The sequence below is a fragment of the Oryctolagus cuniculus genome, chromosome 9, assembly GCF_964237555.1.
Source record: "Oryctolagus cuniculus chromosome 9, mOryCun1.1, whole genome shotgun sequence".
Lineage (NCBI taxonomy): Eukaryota > Metazoa > Chordata > Mammalia > Lagomorpha > Leporidae > Oryctolagus > Oryctolagus cuniculus.
In genome coordinates, this window is record NC_091440.1 from 61,321,561 (window position 1) to 61,349,273 (window position 27,713).

The 27,713-nt window shown below is 42.1% G+C and overlaps 1 protein-coding gene across 9 annotated transcripts in view; it reads left to right on the forward strand.

The window, feature by feature from the left end:
- DGKH (diacylglycerol kinase eta) overlaps positions 1–27,713 on the forward strand; it is a 234,059-nt gene that overhangs the window by 132,208 nt on the left and 74,138 nt on the right. For all 9 annotated transcript variants that reach the window (XR_011378780.1, XM_002712967.5, XM_051850644.2 and 6 more), the window contains 8 exons: positions 7,469–7,575; positions 8,236–8,361; positions 13,027–13,129; positions 14,105–14,264; positions 17,126–17,234; positions 17,345–17,484; positions 21,626–21,710; positions 26,746–26,831. Coding sequence is in view for 8 of the 9 variants with exons in the window: in XM_002712967.5 (XP_002713013.5) it covers positions 7,469–7,575; positions 8,236–8,361; positions 13,027–13,129; positions 14,105–14,264; positions 17,126–17,234; positions 17,345–17,484; positions 21,626–21,710; positions 26,746–26,831 (916 nt within the window). In the remaining variant the exon portion in view is untranslated. The remainder of the gene's footprint in view (positions 1–7,468; positions 7,576–8,235; positions 8,362–13,026; positions 13,130–14,104; positions 14,265–17,125; positions 17,235–17,344; positions 17,485–21,625; positions 21,711–26,745; positions 26,832–27,713) is intronic.

A 27,713-nucleotide genomic window follows, 5' to 3' on the forward strand; every position in this document is an offset into this window, starting at 1 on the left:
GGAGCCTGGCATTCAGTCCAGGTTTAACACCTTGGAGTCAGGGACTCAAGTACTTGAGCCATGATCTGCTGTCTCCCAGGGTGCACAGTAGCAGCAAACTGGATCAGAAGTGGAGTGAGCACTCATACCCAGGCATTCTGATTTGGGGTGCGTGTGCCTCTAGCAGCTCCTTCATCACTGTGCCAAACACCTGCACTGGTTTTATTGTAGCTTAACATTCAGCTCTGCACACATAAGACTAACCTGGGAAAAATTTTGCTCAAGAAGAGATAATATAAAATTGCTTAAAAGGAAGAATAAACCAAAATATTGCATGTTAGTCCTCAGAAACTAGGAATCACTGTCTCAAAACAAAATGTAACTTTGGACTTTGTAGACCATCTAATACTCTACTCTGAGTTGATCTTGGAGAGCAGGATTTTCTGTGAGGACATTAAGAGGGGATTTCAGAACATTCATGGAAAAATGGAATTAAAAGGTAAGTTTATTTTGGTAGAAAAACATTTGAAATCCATGCATACTTTTTTCATAATATGCATTTTCCATATTTTGGAGCAACCTTTTATATGTGTAGATTTGAAAGTTTTTTGCACCAAAATAAATTTATCTTTTCACTTCTTCTTTGTACCCTTGCATATATTCTTTGGCAGAATTTCTGATCGTTACTTATGTTGCATTTTTTAAACGTTATTTTCGTTTGTGTTATAATTAATATCATTCTTTTTAATTTATTTAAAATTTTCTAAAAATAAAACCTATGCTATCACTTTCTCTATAGGATTTGTGATGTTTTTGTTCTTTTAAGGGTTTATTTATTTATTTATCTGAAAGAAAGAATAAGAGAGAGAGAAAAAGAAAGAGATCGATCTTCCATTGCCTGGTTCACTCCCCAGATGGTCTTAACAGCCAAGGCTGGGCCAGACCAAAGCCATGAGCCGGGCTTCCATGTGAGTGGCAGAGACCCAAGTACTTGGGTCATCATCTGTTGCTTTCCCAGGTGTATTAGCAGGAAGGTGTATCAGAAGCTGAGTAGCCAGAACTCACACCAGGTCTCCCATATGAGATGATGGCATTGCAAGCAGTGGCTTAACATCCTGCACCACAACACTGGCCCTTGTGAGTTTTAATTACATGTTTTGTTTATTTATTTTTTGGGAGGCAAAAAGAGAGATGAAAAGGTAGACAGTGAAATCATCCATCCCTTAGTTCACTCTCAAATGCTGCAATGGTAAAGACTTGGCTGGGAAACTCAATCCAGGAGTTTGATTGACTTAAAATAAGGAGCTGGAAACTCAATCCAGATCTGTCATGTGGGTGCAGAGACCTAATTCCTTGAACCATTGCCACCACCTCCCAGTGTCTGCCTTAGCAGGAAACCGGAATCAGGAGCCACAGCCAGGAATTGAACACAGCCATTCCAAAGTGGGTTGCAGACATCTTAACTGCGGGGCCAAATGCCCACACCTGATTTTTTAAAATTTATCAAAAGTAAGTACATTAAAAATCACCAAGAGAAAGCATATAACTCTTAAAAATTTATTTCATATCTCAATGATCACACCATTGTGAACTGCTTTGTGAACATATTGTAGTAATATGAAGAACTTTTTTCTCTAATGTGAAAATTTCTTAAGTATTTTGGAATATAATTAATATTAAGTAATAAAGTAGTAATTGTCACAGTTTTAATAGATTTTCTAAAGAATTATTTTATTATTTATTTGAGAGAGAGAGAGAGAAAGAGAGAGATCTTCCGTCTGCTGGTTTACTCCTCAGATGGCTGCAAAAGCCAGGATTGGGCCAGGCCAAAGCCAGGAGCCTGGAACTCCATCTGGGTCTCCCACATGGGTGGCAAGGGCATAAGCACTTGGGCCATCTTCTGCTATTTTCCCAGGCATATTAGCAGGGAGCTGAATTGGAAGCCGAGGAAGCTGGGACTTGAACCAGTACTTCCATGGGATGCTGACGTTGCAGGCATTGGCTTAATCTGCTACACCATGATGCCAGCCCCTACTTAATTTTAAATTATAAATTATGGACTACATCATTGTTTCATCTATTTAGTGTCATACAGAATTCTAGTTACATAGCGCATTTGAAGCTCCCTACCATTTCTTCCATTGTAAATCATAATCAGAAGAAGCAGTGTCATGCATTTAGACTATCCTCATCTGTAAAATAAGATAATAGGAATTTATAGCTCATAGAATCACTATGAAAATCAAATCAGAATACATATAATAAAGCTATTTTTCTAGTCAAATAAATTTTAGACGTTTTTATCTGTGTCCTGTAAGATGTGTATCAAATAAATAATTGCAGACTGAGTCATAGCCTGGTACATTAAAATTCATCAAAGTGAACATTTGGAGAAGATAGTAACCTTTTTTTTAATTTAAGAAATTATGGCAGACAGAAATTAATTGGCCTTTATGACTTTAATAACTTGAATGGGCTCATTTTATGTAGATCTGAGGCACTCCCTACAAGTTCTGTAATATTATATGGTACTGTTTTGAACATTTTTTTAATTGACTTCTGATCTCTCATTGCCTCAAACGCTAAAAAGAATGCTTGACCTGACACATCATGTGGTATTTCTGATTTGTGAGGTGTTTGTTATTGAGTGTATTTAATTATTTAGGAGTTGAGTCAGTAGTGAATGATTTAATGATTTTCTAAGCACTTTAAAGGAAAAACGCACATCAGTTGGTGAGAATAAAATGCTTACGTGTCTCTAGGGGCGGGCATTGTGGTGCAGTGGGTTACGCTGTCACATGGGACACCTGCGTCTGTATCAGAGTGCTTGGTGGAGTCTTGGCCACTCCTCTTCCTGCTAATGCTCACCCTGGGAGGCAGCCGGTGACCAGTACAGCTTTGAGGCCCCTGCCACCCATGTGGGAGTCCTGCATGGTGTTCTGGGCTTCTGACTTCAGCCTAGCCCAGCCCTGGCGGTTGTGGGCATTTGGGGAGAGAACCAGAGGATGGAAGATCTCTCTCTTTCTCCCTCTTCCTGTCTGTCTCCCTCTCCTTTTCCCCTCCTCTCTCTGTTTCTCTCTTTCAACTAGATGAAAATAAATAATCATTCAAGAAAAAAAATATTTGTTGATATTTTAAAAAATAATGAGTAAATATTTTTTAAATACTTATTTGAGAGGCAGAGTCATAGACAAAGAGAGGGAGCATCAGAGAAAGAGAGCTTCCATCTGCTGATTCATTCCCTAAATGGCTACAACAGTTGGGTAGGCCAATCCAAAGCTAGAAGCCAAGAACCTCCTCTGGGTCTCCCACATGGGTGCAGGGGCCCAAGCACTTGGGCCATCTTCCACTGCTTTCCCAGGCCATTAGCAGGGAGCTGGATTGGAAGTGGAGCAGCCAGGACACAAACCTGCACCCATGGGATGCCAGCACCACAGGTGGAGGCTTAACACAGCATTGGCCCCCATGAGTAAGTCTTTAAAACAAGGTCTTTAAGTACTTTTTGTATTCTTCCATAAATAATATAGTCTTCCTGGCATTTTTTCTGTTACTAGGTTTAAAAAATTTTCTAGGAATTTATATATTAGTTTTTAATTTTGTCTGCTGGTAAAATTTGTAAGTCTGTAATATCTTGCCCATTAGTATTTTTGGAGCCACAGCAGAAGATTTTAAAATTCCCCAGGATTTTATAAATCCCCAGATCAATTGAGAATGTTAATTATAATTTCACAGCATAATTGCCCTTCACAATTAACAGTCATGAAACAAAAAGAGGTTAAGTTGGAATTTTAAAAAATTTCATATTGTATATTTAAAAGAGATACACAGAGACAGGGAGTGGGAGAGAGAGAGAGGATGAATCTCCCACCTACTGGTTCACTTCCCAAATGCCAGCAACAGCTGGGGCTTGGACAGGCTGAAGTGTGGTGCCAGAACTCCTTCCAGGTCTCTCACACGGGTGGCAGGGACCCAGGTATTGGAACTGTCACCTGCTGCCTCCTAGGGTGCACATTAACAAGCAGCTGGAATCAGGAACAGAGCTAGGACTCGAACCCAGGCATCCATCGAGTATGGGACAGACATTCCCACAGATGTTTTAATTGTCAGGCCAAACATAAATATGTCAAGATGGGTAGCTACAAATTTTTATCTTAATTGCTATTTAACACTTAACAAAGATTCAATGTGGTAAAGTTTAAATAATGCGATGCAAATCATAATTTTATCATCAGTATAGTTTTTAAGTTCTGTAGTTTTAAGTAATGGCCTTATAAGTCAGGGAAAAGTGCTTTATTTCAGAATAACTTGTCTGCAGAGATTTAATTGTCATCTAACAAAATTAAGTTGCCTGTTAATCATTTCCATTCCTTAGTGACCGTAATTACAGTCTGATTGTTTTATTGCTATAACTATATTTATATTAAGCAACTTTGTCTTCCTGAAAGTTCATTGCTTAAAGTACTTTATTATTATAAAAGTAATCATTTTTTGTTTTTAATGAGCTGTTTGATATTTAATGGTAAAATTTTTAAAATGTGATGAAATTATCCCCTTTTACCTTCTCATCCCCTCAGAAATCGAGTATTCATTGTTAATATCAAGTATTTATTTTTATTTAAAAAATACCCTGGGGACTCTATTCCAGCTCATTTGGGGACATCACTTTTGAGAAATACTGTAATGAATGAAAAGGCCTAGAAACACTAACCTAACACAATTTAAACAGTCACATGTATTGGAACCAAAGGGCCATGATCAAATTCTCCCCCAATCTGTGTTTACATCCTGTAGTGCTAGGTCTTCACACTTACTATATAGTGGTAACAAAGTTCCCTGAAATGTTACCACTTCCTACGTGAAGACTGTGTTCCAGTCACACAGTCGTGAATAGAACACACGGTGGGATCACCAGGAAAGGATTTGTCAAAGTACAAGGAAAAGCAGGTAAGTAAAACATGTTCAATGTCTCTGAACCAATGTTTGTCAAGGAGAGCCCAGCTGAGTTTAAGTGTTTAAGTGACCATTTGTATAACAGTAGTCACAGAATTTGAGACATTTTGAACATTGGGTTCTAGACCTCTGAGCTATTTTACTGGAACCTTTCCTTTTCGTGTTATGTCAGATTAGGGCAGTTTAAGGAGGATGATGTGTACCTCCTCAGGTGAGATTTGTTAGTGACTGACATCATAAAGTCCAGGAATCACGTGTAAGGAGCCAGCTTACATTTACATTTGGCAACAGTTGTTATGTTTTGACTGAAGTAATCTCTGAAAAGTTGGGAACCGATAGAACACACTCATCCATGAGTGCTTGGATAATTTGCTTCCAGAGGGAGACAAGTATGTCTGGCAGTAGTCACGTTTTGATTTTCATAAGCTTGGTTACTTTTTCCAATAACCTGTGGTTTTACTTGTTTTTCCTTATATGAGATACTGCTTCCCTAGGTATTACTTCTCTTTTCCAAGCTCCATTATGATAACGTTGTTGTGGGAGTGTGTTCCCTGGCTGTTTGAGTCCAGGCTCTTGCCCCTGTGTAAGATAAGAATTCAAAGCAGGGACATAAGTGAAAAAATGGGAGCAGGATTTATTTAAAGAGAGAGAGAGTGAATGTACCTTCATCAGATGTGAGTGTGGGCAATCCCACAAGGACAGACACCTGCCATGAGGTGGATCTAGCTCCATGTGGAGAGGGAAGAGGGCAGAGGGAGAGAGACCCAGAAGGAGTGAGTAAGAGAGAAAGGCTCCTCCTGCCTGGTCCAGTGGACCCTTTCATTGGGTAGGAGATGGGGTCCTAATTGAATACACAAAGGTGGGGGTGGACTTTGGGGTGGGGGCTCAGTACACATCATGTCCTCTGGGGAAGTTTTCATGGCATCTCCAAGTGGAGCTCAGTGCACACATAAGAGGCTCAGATGCATCATGGGGAAGTGAATGTGCTAAACTGGCATGCAAGGGGGTGGTTAGGGTACAGGGCTAGAGGTAGAAACAGCAAAATCTTCCAGTTCACTGTTCCCTGAGCGACTCCTTGCCTATCCCACGTCAGTCTGGCTGGGGAGAGTCAGTGAAGCTGACGATGAGTATGTTACTTGATCATTTAGTCCTGCATTTATACTATGGCCATCCCAATGTAATGCTTGTAAAAGACAGTGCTGTCTTTGTGACCCCTATCAACCTATTTCTCATGGTGCATGGATGTTTTTTTGAGGTACTTGCATTTTAAAACTCTTTGAATTGTCTTTATCTTAGTGACAATTTCAGACTTCTTTTTTGTAAATATATCATACCTATTTATAATATGCTGTATGTATTGCATTATTCAAACATGTGCATTATACATAGAGAACATTGCATATATCAACATTGCACACCTTGATGAATTTTCTTACTTAAACACATTCATGTAATCAATACTCAGGTTAAGAAATAGGATGGAAGCAGATGTTTGGCGAGGGGTTAAGATGCCACTTGGGATGCCTGAGTCCTATATCCAAGTGCCCGGATTTGGGTCCTGTTCTGTTCCTGATATCTACTTCCTGCTAAAGTGTACTCTGGGAGGCAGCAGGTGACAGAAGTAGTTGGATCCTTCTGCCCACATGGGAGACAGGTTGAATTCCTGGCTGCTGGCTTTGGCCTGGCCCACTGTTGACTGTTGTGGGCATTTGGGGAATGAACCAGCGAATGGAAGACCTCTCTCTGTCTCGTCTCTCTCTGTCTCTGTCTCTCTCTCTCTGTCTGATTTTGTTTCTCTACTTTTCACATTAATAAAAGAATACACATATATTTCAAAGCAATGATAGGATGTTACCAGCCCCCAGTACTGATTTTTATTTGATTGTATATGTATTTTCCCTTTCTTCTCCTCAAACACTTGTTCATTTGTATTAAGTTCCTTCTGTTCTGTTAAGTAGCATGTTATTCATCGCCTGATAAAAGCGCTTCCTGAGTACATAGCTGTATTTGTCTTTGAGACTATCCTATTGTTGGAGAGTAATTCAGACTTCTAAGCTTATTTGTTCTTGGGGCTGACACTGTAGCATAGTGGGTAAAGCCACCTTCTGAAGTGCTGGCATCCTAGATGGACACTGGTTCGAGTCCCTGCTACTCCACGCTAATCCAGTTCTCTACTTACTGCCTGGGAAAGCAGTAGAAGATGGACCAAGTCCTTGGGCCCCTATACCCCATGGGAGACCTGGAGGAAGCTTCTGGCTCCTGGCTTTCGATCAGCCCAGCTCCAGCCATTATGGCTATTTGAGGAGTGAACTAGCAGATGGAAGACCTCTCTCTCTTTCTCAATGCCTCTGGCTTTCTGTAACTCTGACTTTCAAAGACGTAAATAAATCTTTTTTTTTTTTTTAACTTGTTCTTCTTCTACCTCTTCTGACTCTTGAAAAAAAAGAATCTCACACACTATGCTTTACTTTCATCCCTGGTCTCCATATAGTTGTTCTCTGAAAAGTGATTGCCTTTTCTGTTCTGTTTCGCCTTTTAGTGTGTAAATTTAAGGCTCACAAAAGATGTGCTGTGAGGGCCATGAACAACTGCAAGTGGACCACACTGGCCTCCATCGGGAAGGACATCATAGAAGATGAAGACGGAGTAAGCTGCTGCCGAGCCCGGGGCTTTCCCACTGCCCCTTCCCGTTGTCCACCGCTGTGGAAGAGGAGGATAGAGCATTAAGTGGGGAGATCTCCTACTAGGGTCAAACATTGTTTCTGAGTTTTGGGTTTCATTCCAGTCCTTCATAGTATTTTCCAGCTCTTGGATTTTTTGAGGGGAATCGATTGTGAGTTGGGTTTAGAAGTGGCTGCTGGACTGCACAGGTGTTGCAGGCCCCATACCTCATCAGCTTGGAGATTTTTTAAGGCTCAGATGAGAAATGTTCTTTCTTTAGATTAGGGAGCGCCCCCTCCCCCTGCGCCCCCTCTCAACAGTACCCCTCATTTCCTGATCTTGCCTCCATGGTCTCTTGCGTGGGGGTTTCTGACTGCCCTCATTGGTGGCTTTACCAAACCAGTTACCTGCTGCTCTTCTCAGCTAGACCTCCCCTGAAGACCAGGGCTTTGGTTTTCCTTCTCTTTGTATCCCTGAGGGTTCAGGAATAATAGCTGCTGTACTAACACGGGGCGACTGTGTGAATGCCAACGTGTAATACATTTTGTTGCTCCCACAAAGTAAAAACTCCGTCAGTATCTTCACTGGGGTCCGGATACCGGCCCCCATGGCCTCACTCTGGCCGCCTGTCTTCCTGTTCCACAGATCGCTATGCCTCACCAGTGGCTGGAAGGCAACCTGCCCGTGAGCGCCAAGTGTGCCGTGTGTGACAAGACGTGTGGCAGCGTGCTCCGTCTTCAGGATTGGAGGTGTCTTTGGTGTAGAGCAATGGTGAGGGCTTTGAGATCGCTTCACCCTTGTAAATTGAGCTTGTTCCCCGATGTGGCCGTCAGTGCGGCTCAGAGATAAGGCACCAAATCTATGGCAGAGCACACCCAGGCAGCGCACACCCCACCGTGATGTTCTTCTCCTTCACACGTGCATTCTTTTTGGTCTGGTCATTTTTTCAATTGCCCTCCACCCCTTTCAAATAATACCTACTCTTTTCCTGTGTTTTCTGTGTCTCAGGACCTCTTTCCCACAGCTGTAATTGTTTTGCATTTTGCTTCAGCTGTACAGTGGGGTGCTATTTTCACTGGACACAGAAAGCCCCTCGGTGGTGTGCCAGCAGGTTTTGGTTGACATCCAAAACGTGATGTTGCTGCAACCTCATGTGTGTTCCTTGACTGAACGCTGAGCTTTGACAGCATACACTAATGCAATCTATGTGATATAGGTAACATTATATAAATGAATAAATACAAACTTTACAACTTGTTTGCAAGTGCAAGAAAAAGGCAACAAGCACAAATGGCATAATGGGGAGCCAGCAGCAAGGAGTGGTCTCCCTTGTGCTGGACCTGGTGCAGACAGGGCCTTTGTACTGCCTGGGGTGTGTCAGAGTGGAGTGGAGGCCATGCAGGCAGTGCTGAGGCTAACGGGCACAGAGCAAGGAGGCTGTGGCTATGCTGTGCCTGCTCATCTTAGCACAGGGAGATGCCGGCCTTTGAGGACGAAGACTGCCTTGCTTTGTGACTGATTTGTTTGGTGTTGTTTCAAGTCTTGCAGTTTTTTCAAAAGTTGCTGGGCTATGGGGCCGGTGCCATGGCGCACTAGGTTAATCCTCTGGCATCCCATATGGGTACCGGGCTCTAGTCCTGGTTGCTCCTCTTCAGTCCAGCTCTCTGCTGTGGCCCAGGAAGGCAGTGGAGGATGGCCCAGGTGCTTGGGCCCCTGCACCCACATGGGAGACCAAGAGGAAGCTCCTGGCTCCTTGGCTTTGGGTCAGTGCAGTGCCGGCCATGGCGCCCATTTGGGGGGTGAACCAACAGAAGGAAGACCTTTCTCTCTGTCTCTCTCTCTCACTGTCTGTAACTCTACCTGTCAAATAAAAAAAAAAAGTTGCTGGCCTAAATTTGGAAGTCAGCCTCAAACAAAAGATGTGGATAAATCATTGCTTTTGGTAAGTATGGTATAGATCAGCAGGTATCAGAAATAGAACAATGTGTTGCTTGCTTGCTTTTTTTTTTTTTTTTTAAAGATTTATCTATTTGAAAGGCAGAGTTAGAGAGAGAGAGAGAGAGAGAGAGAGAGAGAAGGAGAGACAGAAAGAGGGGCGTTCTTCCATCTGAAGGTTCACTTCCCAAATGGCTATAACAGCCAGGGCTGGACCAGGCCAAAGCCAGGAGCCAAGAACTTCCTCTGGGTCTCCCATGTGAGTGCAGGGACTCAAGAACCTGGGCCATCTGCCACTGCTTTCCCAGGCACATTAGCAGGGAAGCTGGTGGGAGTGGAGCAGCTGTGACCTGAACCAGTGCCCATATGGGATGCTGGTGCTGCCAGCAACAGCTTAACCTGCTATGCCACAGCACCAGCTCCCAATGTGTTGCTTTGTTAATCAGTGACTGATTGCATCGGCCACAGAGGAAAGTCAGTCCTCCACCTATTTTGTAGGCCTGATAGGTAACGTGTGTTTCCTTTTATTTTTAAATCAAATACTCTTTGTGCATGCATTTGTTATTCTTCATCAATTCCCTCTTTTCCGAGGCAGACATGTAGACAAATAAAAACTTTTTTTAAAAAGATTTATTTATTTATTTGGAGGCCAGAGTTACACAGAGAGAGGAGAGGCAGAGAGAGAGAGGTCTTCCATCCGATGGTTCTCCCCAATTGGCCGCAATGGCTGGAGCTGTGCTGATCCAAAGCCATGAGCCAGGAGCTTCTTCCAGCTCTCCCACGCGGATGCAGGGGCCCAAGGACTTGGGCCATCTTCCACTGCTTTCACAGGCCACAGCAAAGAGCTGGATGGGAAGTGGAGCAGCCAGGACTAGAACTGGTGCCTATATGGGATGCCAGAACTTCAGGCCAGGGCGTTAACCTGCTGCACCACAGCGCCGGCCCCTAAACACTTTTTATTTCTCCTATCCCATTAATGTAATATGTAGACCTGTAATAGGTGCCTCTATTGGGAATCCTAGTGCAGTTCTAGCTAAAATTCTCCTGTGGCAGCCCATATTTTATAAGAGTACTGTCCATAAACTAGACTGTAAATCCCCTCCGCCAACCTATGGTTTTCTTTCTGGGGACAACCACTGATAGCATTTCCTGCTTGGTTACTGAAGTTTGTTTCTCCATCTCTAGAGTTTCAGCTATCCATTCCTTTTTTATTTTCTTTATTTGAAAAAGTTACAGAGAGAATTAGAGATGGAGAGAGAGGACTTCCATCCTCGGGTTCACTCCCCAAATAGCTGCAATGGCCAGAGTTGAGCCATTCAGGAGCCAGGAGCTTCTTCTGGGTCTCCCACATGGATGCAGGGGCCCAAGGACTTGGGCTATCCTCTGCTGCTTTCCAAGACACATTAGCAGGGAGCTGGATCAGAAGTGGAGCAGCCGGGACTCGAACCAGCACCATATGGGATGCCAGTGCGGCGGGCCAGGGCTTTAACCTGCTGTGCCACAGTGCTGGCCCCTCAACCATTCATTTCTTACTTCTTTGAAAGAGGACATATTGTGTGTGAGGAAGTATTTTAGAAATGCTTTATATAAGTTGCCTTTACCTAAAAATTACATGCTTGTACTTCAAAAAGTTCATAGAAAATGGAATTAAAAGATGATTTTATTTTGGTGCAAAAGAATTCTGAAATCCATGCATAATTTTTCGTAATAAGCATTTTCTGTGAACTTTTGATAGACTCCCTTGTATGCATTAAATTCGACAATTTTTTTGCACCAGAATAAGCTTCTCTTTTAAGATTCCATTATCAAAAAGTTTTTTGGAGTACCCTTGTATGTCTCTTTTACTTAGTAGTTTTTGATATAATTAGGCTTTTTAGTTCCTTATTCTATCCAGCCCAAGCTTTAAAAAATGTCACAAAGAGAATAGTGGTGCTATTACAGGCGCACAGGGGCATTATGGACTCTCCCCCTCCCCCCCCCCCATTTTATTCCTGGCAGAAATCAGATCTCACCTCAGTTGTGACATCGTCCCTGTCCCATGTTGTGCAAGCTGGACATGCTGCTTTCTGACATTCTGTCATCCTTGAAACTCTTTTTTTGGTCTTATACTTCTTAAATACTATCATTTATCTATTTACAAATTATTTTGCCTTTAAATTATGAGTTTCTAATGGCAGAATATCTAGTACTGAAAAAACAGCCATCTAGTACACACACAGACAATCTCACAGTTTGCAATCCCAGTAAGTCAATTCCTAATTTTTCTAGCTGTCATGCAGTCTCTGACATAGCTTTATCTTGTCTGTAAAAGTCGTGTAGATATACTTTTATCTCTTGCTTTTCTCGTTTAACATTATTACAAATACCTTTCTATTTTGTTCTGTGATTCTCATAAATTTTTCAATTCCTTTTAAAGCTGTCTGTGCATGCTGGTTTTTTAAAAATGCATTTGGATTGTTAACTATTATAAATGAGAATAGGAAACTGTCTAAAAACAGGTCATCAACAAAATAATCATCACTGTTCAATTTCAGTTATTCTCCCCCAAAGTTTGATAAATACAAGCGTACTTAGAATGCCACGTTTCTAAAAGGATTAATGGAATAAAGCCATAATAAGTAAGTGCTTTATGACGTGTCTGCTTTTGTTGCTTAGAACATTTACAAAGCTCTCTGGTAAGTACATAGAGGATTCTAAATTGCCTGGGTTCTACTTAATAAATTAGCCCTGTTTTGTCCTCATTTGCTGAGGGCCTAGGATGTGCATCAGTTTCCCTTTCCTGACAGAGCAGTAGTGTAGCTGAGAAAATAGGCCTGGGTGTCCTTGTAAATATAATAATATGGTAATCTTATCAAAAGAAGTATGAATAGAAAGTTATAGGATTGCTGTAGAAAGAGCAGGCACTTTTATTTATTTTCATTAAACTGTCAGAATTTTTTTTAATATTATTTATTTGAAAGGCAGAGTTAGAGAGAGAGGAAGAGACAGAGAAAGCGAGATCCTCCATCTGCTGTTTGACTCTCCAAATGGCCGCAGTGGCTGGAGCTGGGCCAATCAGGAGCCCGGGGCCCTGGGCCATCTTCCACTGCTTTCCCAGGCACATTAGCACATGGGATGTGGGCGCCACAGGTTACCTGCTACACCACAGTGTGTAAGATCGACATTCATCACTTTATTTTATGGGCAGTGATATTGACATACTGGTTAGCTCTCCCACTTTCTCTCTCCCCCTCTTCTTCCTCTTCTCCCTTCATCCCCCCTCCCTTCCTCTGTGTACCCCATCTCTTCTCTCCTTGCCCAGTCAGGCATTGACTATACGCTCCATACTTGAGACCATCGCAGAGAAAGACTGCACAAATTCCTGTCTCTGTAATGCTCACTTTGTTCCATTAATTGGTGAGGCAGTTGCTCCTAAACTGTCAGGTCCTGAGATGTAGTTTATAACATATCAATACATTAATTGTTTTTATGATTCTTGAAGCTTTATTTGTTTATTACTAGGTACACACTGCCTGCAAAGATTCATACCACCTTGTATGTCCACTTGGCCAATGTAAAGTCTCTATCATACCTCCAATTGCACTAAACAGCACCGATTCTGATGGTATGTAGCAGTAGTGTAAGTATGTATATTCCTGGTATATTTAATGTGAATATGAACATTTATTTTCCTGGAATCAGAGAACTATAATTGATCATCCTGGTCAGTTTTTATATAATAATTCCACTTAAATTGCTGAGCAGTACAGTTAATTTTTAAAAGAATATTTTAAAATTAGAGTTGTAATATAGTATTAACACTGGTGAAATTACTGTGTATAGACATTCATATTTCACATTTGAGGAAATAAAAGTAGGATAATTATTCTATACTGAAATGCATTCCGAAAAGGTTAATTTCTGTAAGTGTTTTTTCCTCTATAATTGAAACTGCCCATTAGCGTGGCTGTTATTAAAATCTGTTTTCCCATAATTTTATTTCAGGAATTTATATTCCTGTAAATGCATTCACTTTTTCCAGAATCTTACAGCTAACTTGTAAGTGCTGAAGAACTCTGTACCACACTGATTTTGGAATAGCATAATAACTCTCTTCTAAGCATGCCGTATCACAAAAGGCTTTTACCATGTACTGTCATTAATGTCTTGCATTGATATCACGCTTTATACTTTTCAAACTTGTTAGATAAATTATGGCAATAGAGATCTCAGATATGAGAATGTAAACTTCAAATATATATTTGTTAATTTGTGCTAATAACAGCCCTCCGCCCTCACTTAAGCCCTGATATATCAAGCTTCTTTTGCTTATTGTAAATTTCAAGTTTTTTTTTTTCTCCAGCCTCACCAAGGAGCAGTTAAAATACCTTAGGATACTGAAATAAGGCCACAGCCATTATTTGACACATGTAAATGCATAGACTGTTTTGAGACTAAATTATAATTTACTGTTCTAGTAATGAACAAGATTCTTTACTCTTAGGAATTTACCTTCTGTTCTCTGAATGTCTGCTGATGCTTTAAAAGAGAAAGCTGCCTATTAATCTTGTGCTGTGTTTGTGTTTGTTTGTTTTTACAGGTTTCTGTAGAGCAACATTTTCATTCTGTGTTAGTCCTCTCTTGGTTTTTGTCAATTCTAAGAGTGGGGATAATCAGGGAGTAAAGTTCCTTCGCCGTTTTAAACAGTTGCTAAATCCGGCTCAGGTGTTTGATTTAATGAATGGAGGTCCTCATTTAGGGTAATTGATTATTAATTATCTTATTTGAATAAAATGTAGCTCTTGGAATGAAATGTGTCTGACTTAGCAGCTCATGAAAATTGTAGACCTGTAGACATCTCTGTTGATTTTCCATCTCCTTCCCTGTTGTAAAATCCTCATCAAACTTTAGCATAATTTTTGATAGTTATTCATCTTCCTTACATAAATTCCACAATTTATGTTGAATTCCAGATTCCAAAATTTGTTAGAAAATCTTTTAGAATATATCCAACATCGAACAATACCGACAGCTTTTTAGCTCCAAGGTCAACTTGCATCAATATAGAATTATGCAATAATGTTAGATGATATGCGTGGAAGGGCTAATGTTGATTAATATTTGCCACATATAATTGCTTTCCATGGTGTCCACAAAGCCGAGTACAAACATGATCCTGGTTCTTAAGGACAGTTCCTGGAGAATTTCAGACTCGGTTCTCACAAATGACAATGAAATTCTTTGTGGACTCTTCTTTTCAGCTTTCTGGAATATCATCTGACTTAAAATCTGAAACGAAATGAACTAAATAGTATATTCATTGAAAGGAATATATCTTGAGACATTGTAATACAGCTTTAGTATATGTGTTTGTTTTTTTTAAGAGGTGCTGCTATGGTGTCTTCTGACCCAGAGACCTTCCATAGCTGTATGAGTTTTTTTAGGTCAACTCAGCTTTTTTCTCTTGAGTCCTACTGTTAACTTAAACACAAACACAGAAGTGGAAAATGGAGATTTTATTTATTTATTTATTTTTGTTTTTTATGGTGTTCTTTTTTCCTTTGCTTTTTCATTTAAATTTTTAATTTTTCTTTAAATTTTTTAAAATCAATCTTTTAGATTTAACAATTTTTTTTTTGCCAGGCAGAGTTAGACAGTGAGAGAGAGAGAGAGACAGAGAGAGAGTCATAAAAAGTGAGAGACAGAGAGAAAGGTCTTCCTTCTGTTGGTTCATTCCCCTAATGGCCGCCATGGCCGGCTCTGCACCAATCCGAAGCCAGGAGCCAGGTGCTTCCTCCTGGTCTCCCATGCGGGTGCAGGGACCCAAGCACTTGGGCCATCCTCCCTGCCTTCCCGGGCCACAGCAGAGAACTAGACCGGAAGAGGAGCAACCGGGACAGAATCTGGCGCCCCAACCAGGACTAGAACCCAGGGTGCCGGCACCGCAGGTGGCGTATTAGCCAAGTGAGCCACGGCGCCGGCCTAGATTTAACAATTTTTAACATTTTGCCAAATTCACTTCGTAAGTGGCTATCATATGCATACACATCAACATAAAAATTGTACATATTTATGGGTTAACATATAATGTTTGGATACATGGATACACATTGTATAATGTTCAGCTAGGGTAATATGTCTATCTCCTCTAACATTTAACATCATTTATTTTGTTATGGTGAAAATATCTAAAATCCTACCTTCTAGGCTTTTTAAAATAAAGGAGTATACAGTGCATTATCTGTAGCCACCCCTTGTGCTGTAGAACCCAGAACTTACTCCTGTCCAGCTGTAACCTAGCAGCTGTCAATGAACCTTTCCCCTTCCTTCTCTCCTGCTTCCCTCCCAACCCGTGGTAGCCACAATTATCCTTTTAAGTCCCATAACATCACCCTCTTTTTAGACTCCATGTAAGAGTGAGACACGTCTTTCTGCGCTTGGCTTTAGGCATGGAGATTTTAGAGAGCAGGACCTGACAAGGCACAGTTTGAGACTTTCCTCCGACTTCTCTGGTTCTGTTCTTTCTGTCCTCTTTTCATTTCCCTGACTATTTCCACAGCTGGTTCCTTGCCCTGTCTCCCTTGCATCTGCTCACCTGAGATCTGCCTGCCTCACTTCCGCCCAACTTCTTCCTTTGTCTGCTTGCGCCTCACCCTGGGAGCCCTAGAGGGCGCTCCCTCATCCACCTCTCTCCCACCTTCCTAGTCCCCATATCGAACACATTTGTCTTATAAGGAGGACTCTTGATAGGATCTGGCAGGTTTCTTCAGGAAATTGCTAGCTTTGCTGCTCATTAGCATCTGTGCCCTAGATGCCCCACCCCGGTGTGGAATTCCTAAGGAAGCAACGTAACCTTGCAATGGAAAGAGAAATGCCTCTGCTTTCACCATCTCACTTTTCCTTTAGTTCTCTTTCCTGGTTTCTGCTGCTTGTTGATTTTTCTCATTTCTCACTCCCCTTTCTTTCTAATTCTATCGCCGTTTCTGCCTATAATTCCCTTTCCTTCTTACGATTAAGCTGTTTTCTTGAGTTAAAAATGGCATTCTTGTAGCATAATTAATATGTAATTATTATATTATTACATTATTATTATATGTAATTAATTGATTAATTATTATGATTAATATGTAAGTGTTCTCATATATAAACTGAATGTGTGGGCTGGCGCCGTGGCTCAATAGGCTAATCCTCCGCCTTGCGGCGCCGGCACACTGGGTTCTAGTCCCGGTCGGGGCACCGGATTCTGTCCCGGTTGCCCCTCTTCCAGTCCAGCTCTCTGCTGTGGCCAGGGAGTGCAGTGGAGGATGGCCCAAGTCCTTGGACCCTGCACCCCATGGGAGACCAGGAAAAAGCACCTGGCTCCTGGCTTCGGATCAGCGCGATGTGCCGGCTGCAGCACGCCGGCTGTGGCGGCCATTGGAGGGTGAACCAATGGCAAAGTAAGACCTTTCTCTCTGTCTCTCTCTCTCTCTCACTGTTCACTCTGCCTGTCAAAAAAAAAAAAAGAAATAAAATAAAAAAATAAACTGAATGTGAATACCAATTAATATGGAATAACAAAAAATTGGGGAAAGTCACTTTTACTTATTTATGCTAAAATGAAATACTTTTTTTCTTGCAGTTTAAGATTATTTCAGAAGTTTGACAATTTCCGGATTCTTGTATGTGGAGGAGATGGAAGTGTAGGATGGGTTTTGTCAGAAATTGATAAGCTCAACTTGAATAAACAGGCAAGTGCTAAAACTTTCTGTTGCTCCGTGACGTGAATATATACTAGCATGCTCACCAGAGCAGGCCTGCTCTTCCAGTCTGGTCATTTGCTTGCCGTGCTGTCTTCTAGTGTCAGCTGGGAGTATTGCCTTTGGGTACGGGAAATGACCTTGCTCGAGTGCTTGGCTGGGGAGCTTCATACGATGACGACACCCAACTTCCTCAGATACTTGAGAAGCTGGAACGGGCCAGTACCAAAATGTTGGACAGGTGAAAGCAAATTTTCTTCTATAACTAGATTGAAGATGGTGTACTGAAATCATTGTTTCTTTTTTATTTAACAAAAATACTTATTTTGTTTTAATTTTGATTATTTTTTGTTTATTTGAGAGACAGGAAAGCTCCCACCCGCTGGTTCACTCCCCAAATACCCACAGTGCATGAGGCTGGGCCAAGCTCAAGCAAGGATCCTGGCTTGCAATCCAGGTCTTCAGCGTGGGTGGCACAGACCCAATTCCTTGAGCCAGCATCACTGTCTCCTAGAGCTTGCATTAGCATGAAGTTGGAATCAGGAGTCAGAGACAGGAATGCAACCCAGACACATAGTTTTTATTTTTATTTTTTTGACAGGTAGAGTTATAGACAGTGAGAGAGAGACAGAAAGGTCTTCCTTCCGTTGGTTCATTCCTCAAATCGGCGCTGCGCCCATCCGAAGCCAGGAACCAGGTGCGTCTTCCTGGTCTCCCACGCAGGTGCAGGGGCCCAAGCACTTGGGCCATCCTCCACTGCCCTCCTGGGCCACAGCAGAGAGCTGGACTGGAAGAGGAGTAGCTGGAACTAGAACTGGCGCCCACGTGGGATGCCAGTGCCACAGGCGGAGGTTTAACCCAGTGAGCCATGGTGCCGCCCCCCCTGCCCCCCCCCAGACACATGGTTTGTGATGTGGACATTTTAACCCATAGGCTGCACACCTGCTCCTATAAAAACCATATTTTGATCATTTTACAATAAGCCCCATGAAGGTAGAGATTCCTGGTCTCTGGAGATGGTGAGTGAGAGCAGGGCCTGGCACAGACACTCAATTAAGATGTTTTTCTTAGTGAATGAATAAATTGTGAAAAAACTAGTCTAATGAATCCAGTATTTTAAGGATAGAAGATTATGATGATACTAATTACCTTTAATCGCTGTTCAGGTCAGAAAGCTGAAGTTTGGCTGGGTGGATTTTTTTTTTTTTTTTTTTTTTTTGGACAGGCAGAGTCAGACAATGAGAGAGAGAGAAAGGTCTTCCTTCCATTGGTTCACCCCCCAGAATGGCCACTATGGCCAGCGCACTGTGGCCGATGCACTGCGCAGATCTGAAGCCAGGAGCCAGGTGCCTCTTCCTAGTCTCCCATGGTGTGTGGGGCCCAAGCACTTGGGCCATCCTCCACTGCCCTCCCGGGCCACAGCAGAGAGCTGGACTGGAAGAGGAGCAACCAGGACAGAGTCCGGCCCCCCGACCGGGACTAGAACCTCGGGTGCCAGCGCTGCAGGCAGAGAATTAGCCTAGTGAGCTGCGGCGCCGGCCAGCTGGGTGGATTTTGATGAGTAAAATAAGTAGGGACTTCTCATCTTGTGTTTTCACAAAAGTGAAGGAAGATAGAAACTTCATAGAAAAAAAATATATATATTTTAGAGATTTATAGATATATATTTTTTAGGATATCTCTTCTTAGTTGAGCAAATGACGAATGAATTGACCTAACAAAGAACTATATATTAAAAAAAAGAAAATGAATCTTCTCCCAGGGCAGGAGGAAGTGTTAGGAGCAAGCATCCAGAGGAGCTATCACTGTGTTTGGGTGATGGACACATCTCATAACCACGTTTTCCCTGAATGCCCCACATCTAAATCAGAAATCACAATTTCTGAGCATTGTGGAGGGAGGGGCTTAGAATTTGGGCAGAGGAAGCAACAGAACTCAGTAAGCAGGAATGCCTGCCCACCCCCTGACCTTGACTGGAAGACAAATGTCAATATATTGTTATGCGCTGGACCTAGCATGAATCAAAACAACTTTGACAGGATTAGCCATCTGTGTTAACTCTTCCCGAAAGTAGGTAACAAAATCTCATCAGCGAGCTACCCATCCAAAATGTAATTACTCTATGATGAGCTATAACCTAATTAATTGTAACCTCACTTGTCATCAGATAATGTGGTCATGGCCGATTCTTTTGCTAGCAGAATATTTAAAAAAAGAATCGGTCAGTAGAGCATTTGTCTGTTTATTTAAAATTGTATGAGAAGGACACTCCTAGAGTTTGGGTGTGAAAAGATTCATAATCTAGTGTGGTGCTGAATTCAGACTCCAATCTTTTTTTTTTTTAAGATTTTATTTATTAAGCTGGCACCGCGGCTCACTAGGCTAATCCTCCGCCTTGTGGCGCCGGCACACCGGGTTCTAGTCCCGGTCGGGGCGCCGGATTCTGTCCCGGTTGCCCCTCTTCCAGGCCAGCTCTCTGCTGTGGCCAGGGAGTGCAGTGGAGGATGGCCCAAGTGCTTGGGCCCTGCACCCCATGGGAGACCAGGAAAAGCACCTGGCTCCTGGCTCCTGCCATCGGATCAGCGCGGTGCGCCGGCCACAGCGCGCTGGCCGCGGCGGCCATTGGAGGGTGAACCAACGGCAAAGGAAGACCTTTCTCTCTGTCTCTCTCTCTCTCTCACTGTCCACTCTGCCTGTCCAAAAAAAAAAAAAAAAAAAAGATTTTGTTTATTAAAAGTCATAGTTACACAGAGAGAGAAGGAGAGGCAGAGAGAGAGAAAGTTCTACCATCCGCTGGTTGACTCTGCAGTTGACCACAACAGCTGGAGCTGGGCTGATCTGAAGCCAGGAGCAAGGACCTTCTTCCACGTCTCCCACGAGGGTCTTGGGCCATCTTCTACTGCTTTCCCAGGCCATAGCAGAGATCTGGATTGGAAGTAGAGCAGCCAGGACTCGAACTGGCACCCATATGGGATGCTGGCACTACAGGCAGCAGCTTTACCCACTATGCCACAGCTCTGGCCCCCAGTCTCCAATCTTTTAAAGAGGCTGGAGGTGAAAAAAAGGAAAAAGAAAATGATAACTATGGTAGGCGATGAATGTGTTAATTAGCTTGATTGTGGTGATTATTTCATAATGTGGCTAATTTCATAATGTGTCTGTGTATCAAAACATCACCCGTGTATCTTAAATATATAAAATTTTTAGTTGTCAATTAATTCTTAATAAAGTTGAGCGGAAAAGATTGGAAATGATACATTAAAATTGCTTTTATCCATACCAGAGCTTGAAGGTGAATCCTGGACTGCTGTTTGATTCTGTGTTAGGAAACAGTGGAGTCTTTTAAATGCTTTCGTGTTGCAAGTTTAAAGACCATTCCCGCTGCATGCTAGGAAATGCTGTTCGGTATTTTCTGCACCCTGAAAGTGTGCTTTTCCCCTGTGTGTTACAGAAATTCAATTGTCCAGGTAGTTAGCTAAGAATAAGCACTCTGGTGGTGAAATTCCTTAAAACAGAATGGCCTGTAAAATACACAAGAAAAGAAAATCTTAGAGGATATAAAAACTTAGGAACACTGTTAGAAATAAATGACTATCATGTTGCTGTGTTTTCTTTACTAATGTACTGTTTGTACAGAAAGAGTGAAGAGGAGGGCCAGTGCCTTGGCACACGAGGTTAATCCTCTGCCTGCAGTGCAGGCTTGCAGAGACCATGGGTGTAAGAACTACTGGTATTTCATGTCTGCCTGGCACTTCTAGTCATCTGACTTCATCTCTCACCATCTCTGTGCATCACCATTGCACTCCTAGGGATAGCTAACATTGTCATCTTTATTTTACTGGTAACAAGGCTCCCTGGGGTGAGCACTGTGGGCAGTTAAGCTGCGACCTGGGATGCCTGCATTCCATATCAGAGTGCTTGCATTCAAGTCCCATCTCTGCTCTCCATTCCTGCTTCCTGCTAATGCACACCCTGGGAGGCAGTAGGTGATGTCTCCAATAGTTGGGTCATTGACACTTAAGTGGAAAACCTGGATTGAATTCCTACACCTGACTTTGACCTGACCCAGCCTTGGCTGTTGCAGGGATTTGAGGAGTGAACCAGAAGATAGAATCAATATCTCTCTCTCTCTCTTCTCTCTCTCTCTCTCCACCCCTACTCTGACTCTCTGTGTGTTCCTGTGCCTCAGATAAAAAAAGAATTTAATTCAGCATTTTGTAAATTACCCAAACGCCATTTCTTTCTGCATTTGTGGCTATTTTAAGATGCAATAATCCATAGTACGTGAGTATATGTATATGCTGATATATGTATTTGGGATGGGAACTCTCAGCTTGTTAAATTTCAAAGGACTTTTAGAGCAAAGATGTTTTTCCCCTCAGGTGGAGTATAATGACGTATGAACTCAAATTGCCACCAAAGGCTGCTCTACTTCCAGGACCTCCAGAAACATCGGAAGAACTTTATGTAAGACTTATATGTAAGACTTAAGTATATAAGACTTTATGTAAGACTTATATAAGACTTTATGTAAGACTTATATAAAGGGTTACATATTTGCCATTTGAAATAGGGGCAGATACCTTGCAAAAAATAAGAACATTTACTCATAAGCTATGACAATGTGTTATTCAATTTCATTTTTTTTTTTTTTTTGGTGGTGGTGGGGGGAGAGGTGGGGTTTATTTACAATCTTATTAAACCAAAGTTCTTGCAACTGAGCAATCTCTGAGCCACTACAGGTGCTAGCCAGAGAGGCAGGACTGGTCCTGGGACAAGCGCCCCCCAGCCACCAGCCAGAGTATTTTACAGTAAAAACGTGGGGAGAAGAAAACCCGAAGTGCTCACACTGGCTCTACACGGGCTGTGGATGAGAGCTGTGGGACAGCACTGAGTGGGTGGAGCTTTGAAGTAGGGGGACGATCTACCTGGAGAAGGAGTGGCCGCGCTCGTATGCAGAACCACGGCACCTTGGCGGTTATCCTCCTGGGCTTTTCCCTTGAGGATTGTGAACACACTCCTGTCGTTTTGGTTTGTCCCAGTGCTGTTCAACTGAATAGCTTTTCTTGCTTCTCCTCTTCTCCATCCTCCCACCTCATCACTACCTTCAGGGCATCTCAGGGATTTTTCCTTTCCTGTTTTAGTGATTACTCCCATCCTCTCCCCCAGAGACAAGACTCTTGCTGAAGATTGAGGTTTTAGGATCTTCCCTGACCATCCACACTAGGAAGGTGAATTTAGCTGTCACTTGATTTTATGGTCCTTCGTTATGTCATCTGTAAGTGAGGATACAGGCTTGTGAGTTTATGCATTTGAAAAGCAGGGCACACACACACACACACATACACAGAGGAGAGAGAAAGATGGAGAAAGAGAGAGAATCTCCTGTCTGCTGGTTCATTCCCCAAATACCTGCAACACCAGAGCTGGGCTAGGCCAAAGCCAGGGGCTGGGAACTCAGGTCTCCCGTGTGGCAGGGACCCAACTATTTGAGCTCCCACCTTCTTCCAGGGTGTCCATTGGCAGGAAGCTGGAATGGGGAGTGGAGCAAGGACTCAAACCCAGGTACTCCCGCATGGGATCAGGTGTCCAAAGTGACTTAGCCACTGCACCCAACACCTGCCCCAGCAGTGGTGACAGTTAAAGCTTTATTCTCCGTTTCACTAAGTCCATTTGATCTGTGCTAACTTATTTTTCTCTCCAGTTCAAATTTGTCTTTTGTCATTAAGGAAATTATGAACTTGTCAAAGCTAATGTGAGGAATAATAGCTAGAAATATGATCCTATTCCTTATAGAAGCTAATTATATTTTTGATACTTTTTCTGTTATAATGGTGGCAAAAACAACTTCTAAAAACTTCAGAAAATAACAATGAAAAATAAAATAATAGTCACTTTTAGTCTTTTCACCCAGAGATAACTGTTGAAGATGAATATATTTATTTACTTTATCCCCAGCAGCAATTTTAGATACAGTATTCTTCTGACTATAAACATAATGTTTTTATAGAAACCAGTCTTTTTGCCTCAATAATATTTTGGTAAATTTATTAGCTTTGTTTCTAAAAAAGAGAACAGGGGGAGTTATTTTTGCTCTACTTATTTTTGTCACATCTATAATCACCAAACAGGAGGTACAATTTTAAGTAGATGAAGGGTATCTTTTCTTTTTTTTAGTGCAAAAGGATTTTGAATGAGCTTTATTCTGGTTTTTATAGATGTATTTTCAGAACAAAGGGAAAGCATCTTTCAAGATTATAGATTTATTGGGTGTTCTGCATGACCCTGACCAAGACTCAGATGCCCTCTGACTGCCACTGGAGATGCACTTGACTGTGTGTGAGACTTCTTGACCTTGACAACTGCATTAAAATCAAGCTAAACCCTTCTTTGTTGCTTATCTGTACTCTACTAGCTGTGGGTCTTAGGAAAAATCACTCCAGCCACCTAAGCCTCAGGTTTCTAGGCTGTCAAACAGGATGCTAAATAAATACATACAGCACAGTGTCTGGAATACAACAGAAAATGTTAAACCTTTGTATGACTTCCCTTCCTGACCCTGCTAAGTGAGTACATAAGTGACACCTATAGTTTAATCCTTGGACATAGGGGTTATTTTATTTTACTCTAAAAGAGGTTGTGGTTTTTTTGTCTTTGAATATTTTTAATGAACAAAAACTTGGATTTTTAAATTTTAAGCTTTGAAGGGCATTAATGACTGAGTCATTAATTAGTGATATACATGTTCTTTTTTTTTTTTTTTTTTTTTTTTTTTTGACAGGCAGAGTGGACAGTGAGAGAGAGAGAGACAGAGAGAAAGGTCTTCCTTTGCCGTTGGTTCACCCTCCAATGGCCGCCGCTGCAGCCGGCGCACCGCGCTGATCCTGGCAGGAGCCAGGAGCCAGGTGCTTTTCCTGGTCTCCCATGGGGTGCAGGGCCCAAGCACCTGGGCCATCCTCCACTGCACTCCCTGGCCATAGCAGAGAGCTGGCCTGGAAGAGGGGCAACCGGGACAGAATCCGGCGCCCCGACCGGGACTAGAACCCGGTGTGCCGGCGCCGCAAGGTGGAGGATTAGCCTATTGAGCCACGGCGCCGGCGATATACATGTTCTTTTAAAACACTTGCCACTTTTCAGAGAATAAGACTAATCTTTGAAGAATGTTTGCTTTTTGCATTTTAAAAAGGTATTTGCCTTTTTCTGATGTTAAGTATAAAGATGCATTTTAGGCCGGTGCTGCGCTAATCCTCCGCTTTGCGGCGCCGGCACACCGGGTTCTAGTCCCGGTCGGGGCGCCGGATTCTGTCCTGGTTGCCCCTCTTCCAGGCCAGCTCTCTGCTGTGGCCCGGGAGTGCAGTGGAGGATGGCCCAAGTGCTTGGGCCCTGCACCCCATGGGAGACCAGGATAAGTACCTGGCTCCTGGCTTCGGATCAGCGCGGTGCTCCAGCTGCAGCGCGCCGGCTGCGGCGGCCATTGGAGGGTGAACCAACAGCAAAAAGGAAGACCTTTCTCTCTGTCTCTCTCTCTCTCTCACTGTCCACTCTGCCTGTCAAAAAAAAGAAAAAAGAAAAAAAAAAGATGCATTTTAGCATTATGTCAGGAGATCAGTAAAGTAGGTTCCTGGGTCAGTACAGTGTGGAGTGTAACTGTGGAGTTCCTGCCCTCCCCTTCTCTCCTTGGTGTGAAATTATTTTTCCATACATGACCTCTCTCTGAAGGAGGTGGGATAGAAATTTAAGGGAGAAGCATACTGACTAGCCATGGTGCACTTGAGTGTCGGTTAGCAATGAAATTCCTCGGGGAAGAGGCCAGTGGGGAAGGCGTGATGGGGAGAGGGACGTTAACTGAATCTTGAGTGTAGTCTGAAGAGACTTAGGCTGATGGGCGCGGAGCCGTGGAGAGATGGGCAGAAGAACACAGGAGGCCCTCCACAGCTGGTCATTTACACTGGAGCTTTCTGCACTGTGTGGCAGGCGGCGTATCTGGGGCAAACGTTTAGTAGAGAGCTGTGAACATGAGGCTGTTCAAGTTGTGTGCACATTTTTTTAGGGAGATGTGTTCTTTTGCAAGAAGGTGTTAAAGCTTGAGTCAAATAGAAAAGGGGATGGAGGACATTTTGAGTATTATGGTTTTATTAAGAGGTCCTTATTTACTTGATTGTATGATTGTCTAGTCAACAATTTTATAAAAAGATTATTTATTTTATCTGAGAAGCAGAGAGAAAGAGAAAAAGTCTTTCATATTTTACTGCTTCCATCTTTTACTGCTTTCCCAGGCCATAGCAGAGAGCTGGATTGGAAGTGGAGCAGCCGGGACTTGAACCGGTGCCCATATGGGATGTCAGCACTGCAGGCAGCGGCTTTTCCCGCTACACCACAGCACTGGCCCCAACATTCAACATTTAAAAAAAAAAAAACTTCTATGAAATTATACATACTGGAAGGTGCACGTATCATGACTACACAGCTTAGTATATTTTCACAAACTAAACAAACCTGTGTAATTAGTACTGAGATTACAGGACAGCATTCAAGTGTTCCAGGAGTCCTCTTTGGCCCCCCACCACTATCCTGGCTTCTAACAACATAGAGTACTGTTTCGGTTTTTGTGCTTTGTAAAATAGAGTCATCTTGTATGCTCTCTTTAGTATCTGGTTGCTTTCCCTCAATGCTGTGTTTGTCATACTCATTTATATTGCGGCACAGTCATCTAACTCCTCCATTCTCTTTGTCCTACACTAGCCCATTGCATAAGCAAACCACAGTTTGCTATCCACTGTGCTATCTGGGAATGTGAATGCTGCTGGGAACATCTAGCATACATCTGCATTTCTTTGGGATGTAGATATACTAGTTGAATTGTTGGTCCCATGGTATTGCACATGTGTTCAGCTTTAGTAGATACACTGGATAGATTTCTAGAGTATTTACATCAATTTACACTCTCATTGTCAGTGTGTGAGGGTTGTATAGGTCCACACTACGCTAACAATTGGCATTTTCTGTTTGTTACTGTTTTTGTTTTTCCCATTCTGATAGATACATACACCATTCATTATCATATGACTTATAGCGTATGTGCATTGGAGTTTTAGTTCACATTTGCCAGATGGCTGATGAGGCTGAATACCTCTTCATCTGTTTCTGGACCATTTGGATCTTCTCCAACTTAAGTTTCTAGTCTTTTGCCCATTTAAAAAATTAGATTGTTTGGCTGTTTTGTACTAATTTGTAGGAATTCTTTTTACAGTAAGGTGTTTGACATATTTTGTTCAAAAGATATTTTTCTGGATTTTTATACAAATAAAGTCTAGAAACTGAAATCCTTTCACAGAAATGAGATATTTATCTGTTTGGCATAAGGACCCCTTTTTCATTGTAGCCAGTGCTCCATCTCACATGCCTCGTGAATGTTACCATGTATGAAACAGTAGTAAGGACTGAGTTGTGTAAATGGCACCCACGGAAATACAGCATAGGCTTTATTTTTTTTTCTTTGCAGATGACAATTTATGAAGACTCAGTTGCAAATCATCTTACGAAGATCGTCAATTCTGGTGAACATGCAGTGGTCTTATCATCTACCAAGTGAGTTGTGGAGCTTACGTCAGGAGGTAGTTCCACAGTGACGATGAAGGAAAGCTGCTTCCTAGCTCTGACATCATTACTTTGTGATTTTTCTTTTCAGAAAGTATCTGTGAAGTAGCTTGTAGGATTCAATACACTAAGTTTAAACTGAATTCTAAAAATCACTTTAACATCTTCTTTGTAAGTAGACTATATTTAGAGGGTATATTTTTTGCTATTTGAAACGTTTTTTGTCAAAAAAAAGGTATAATACATCTCTAGACTTTAATCTAAATGTTATTTAAGGAAGTGTTTATGATTAATCACAAAATGAAAAGCATGTTTTATTATAATTATTTTCATAAACACTACTGTTTTGGAACTATGTACATCAATAGAAGGAAACTAATGATGAGATTTTGCAAAATTACCTTTCTCAGCATGTTTAAAATTGCATAATTATGTTTTAATTCAAAATTGCCAGATTTTATTTAAGTTGATTCCATACATGGAGCCAATGCCACTTGATGTTACCCAAATATTTCCTGGCTGGAATTTAGAATTTAGCTTTTGAAGCATTCTATACTGATGTCATGAGAATTGGAAAGTCAGCCAGAGGAAAGAGGTGAAACCAACTGAAATTTTCAACTTATAAGTAGAAGAATGCTTTTAGGATTCTGGCTTAGCGAGCAAATACTACTGTTACACAGAAAGAAAGACAAGGAGGGAGAGGGAGGAGGGAGTGGGAGGGTTGTGAAGGAAAACTACACAGACTTCACTGTAGTGTGGACCTAGTTTGCCCCAGAAAGGAAAGACAAGATAAGCCATAAACACATCTGGTGACCAAGGTATAATCGGCGTAACAGTTGCTTTGGACAACATAGCCCTCAGAAAGAGGAAAGA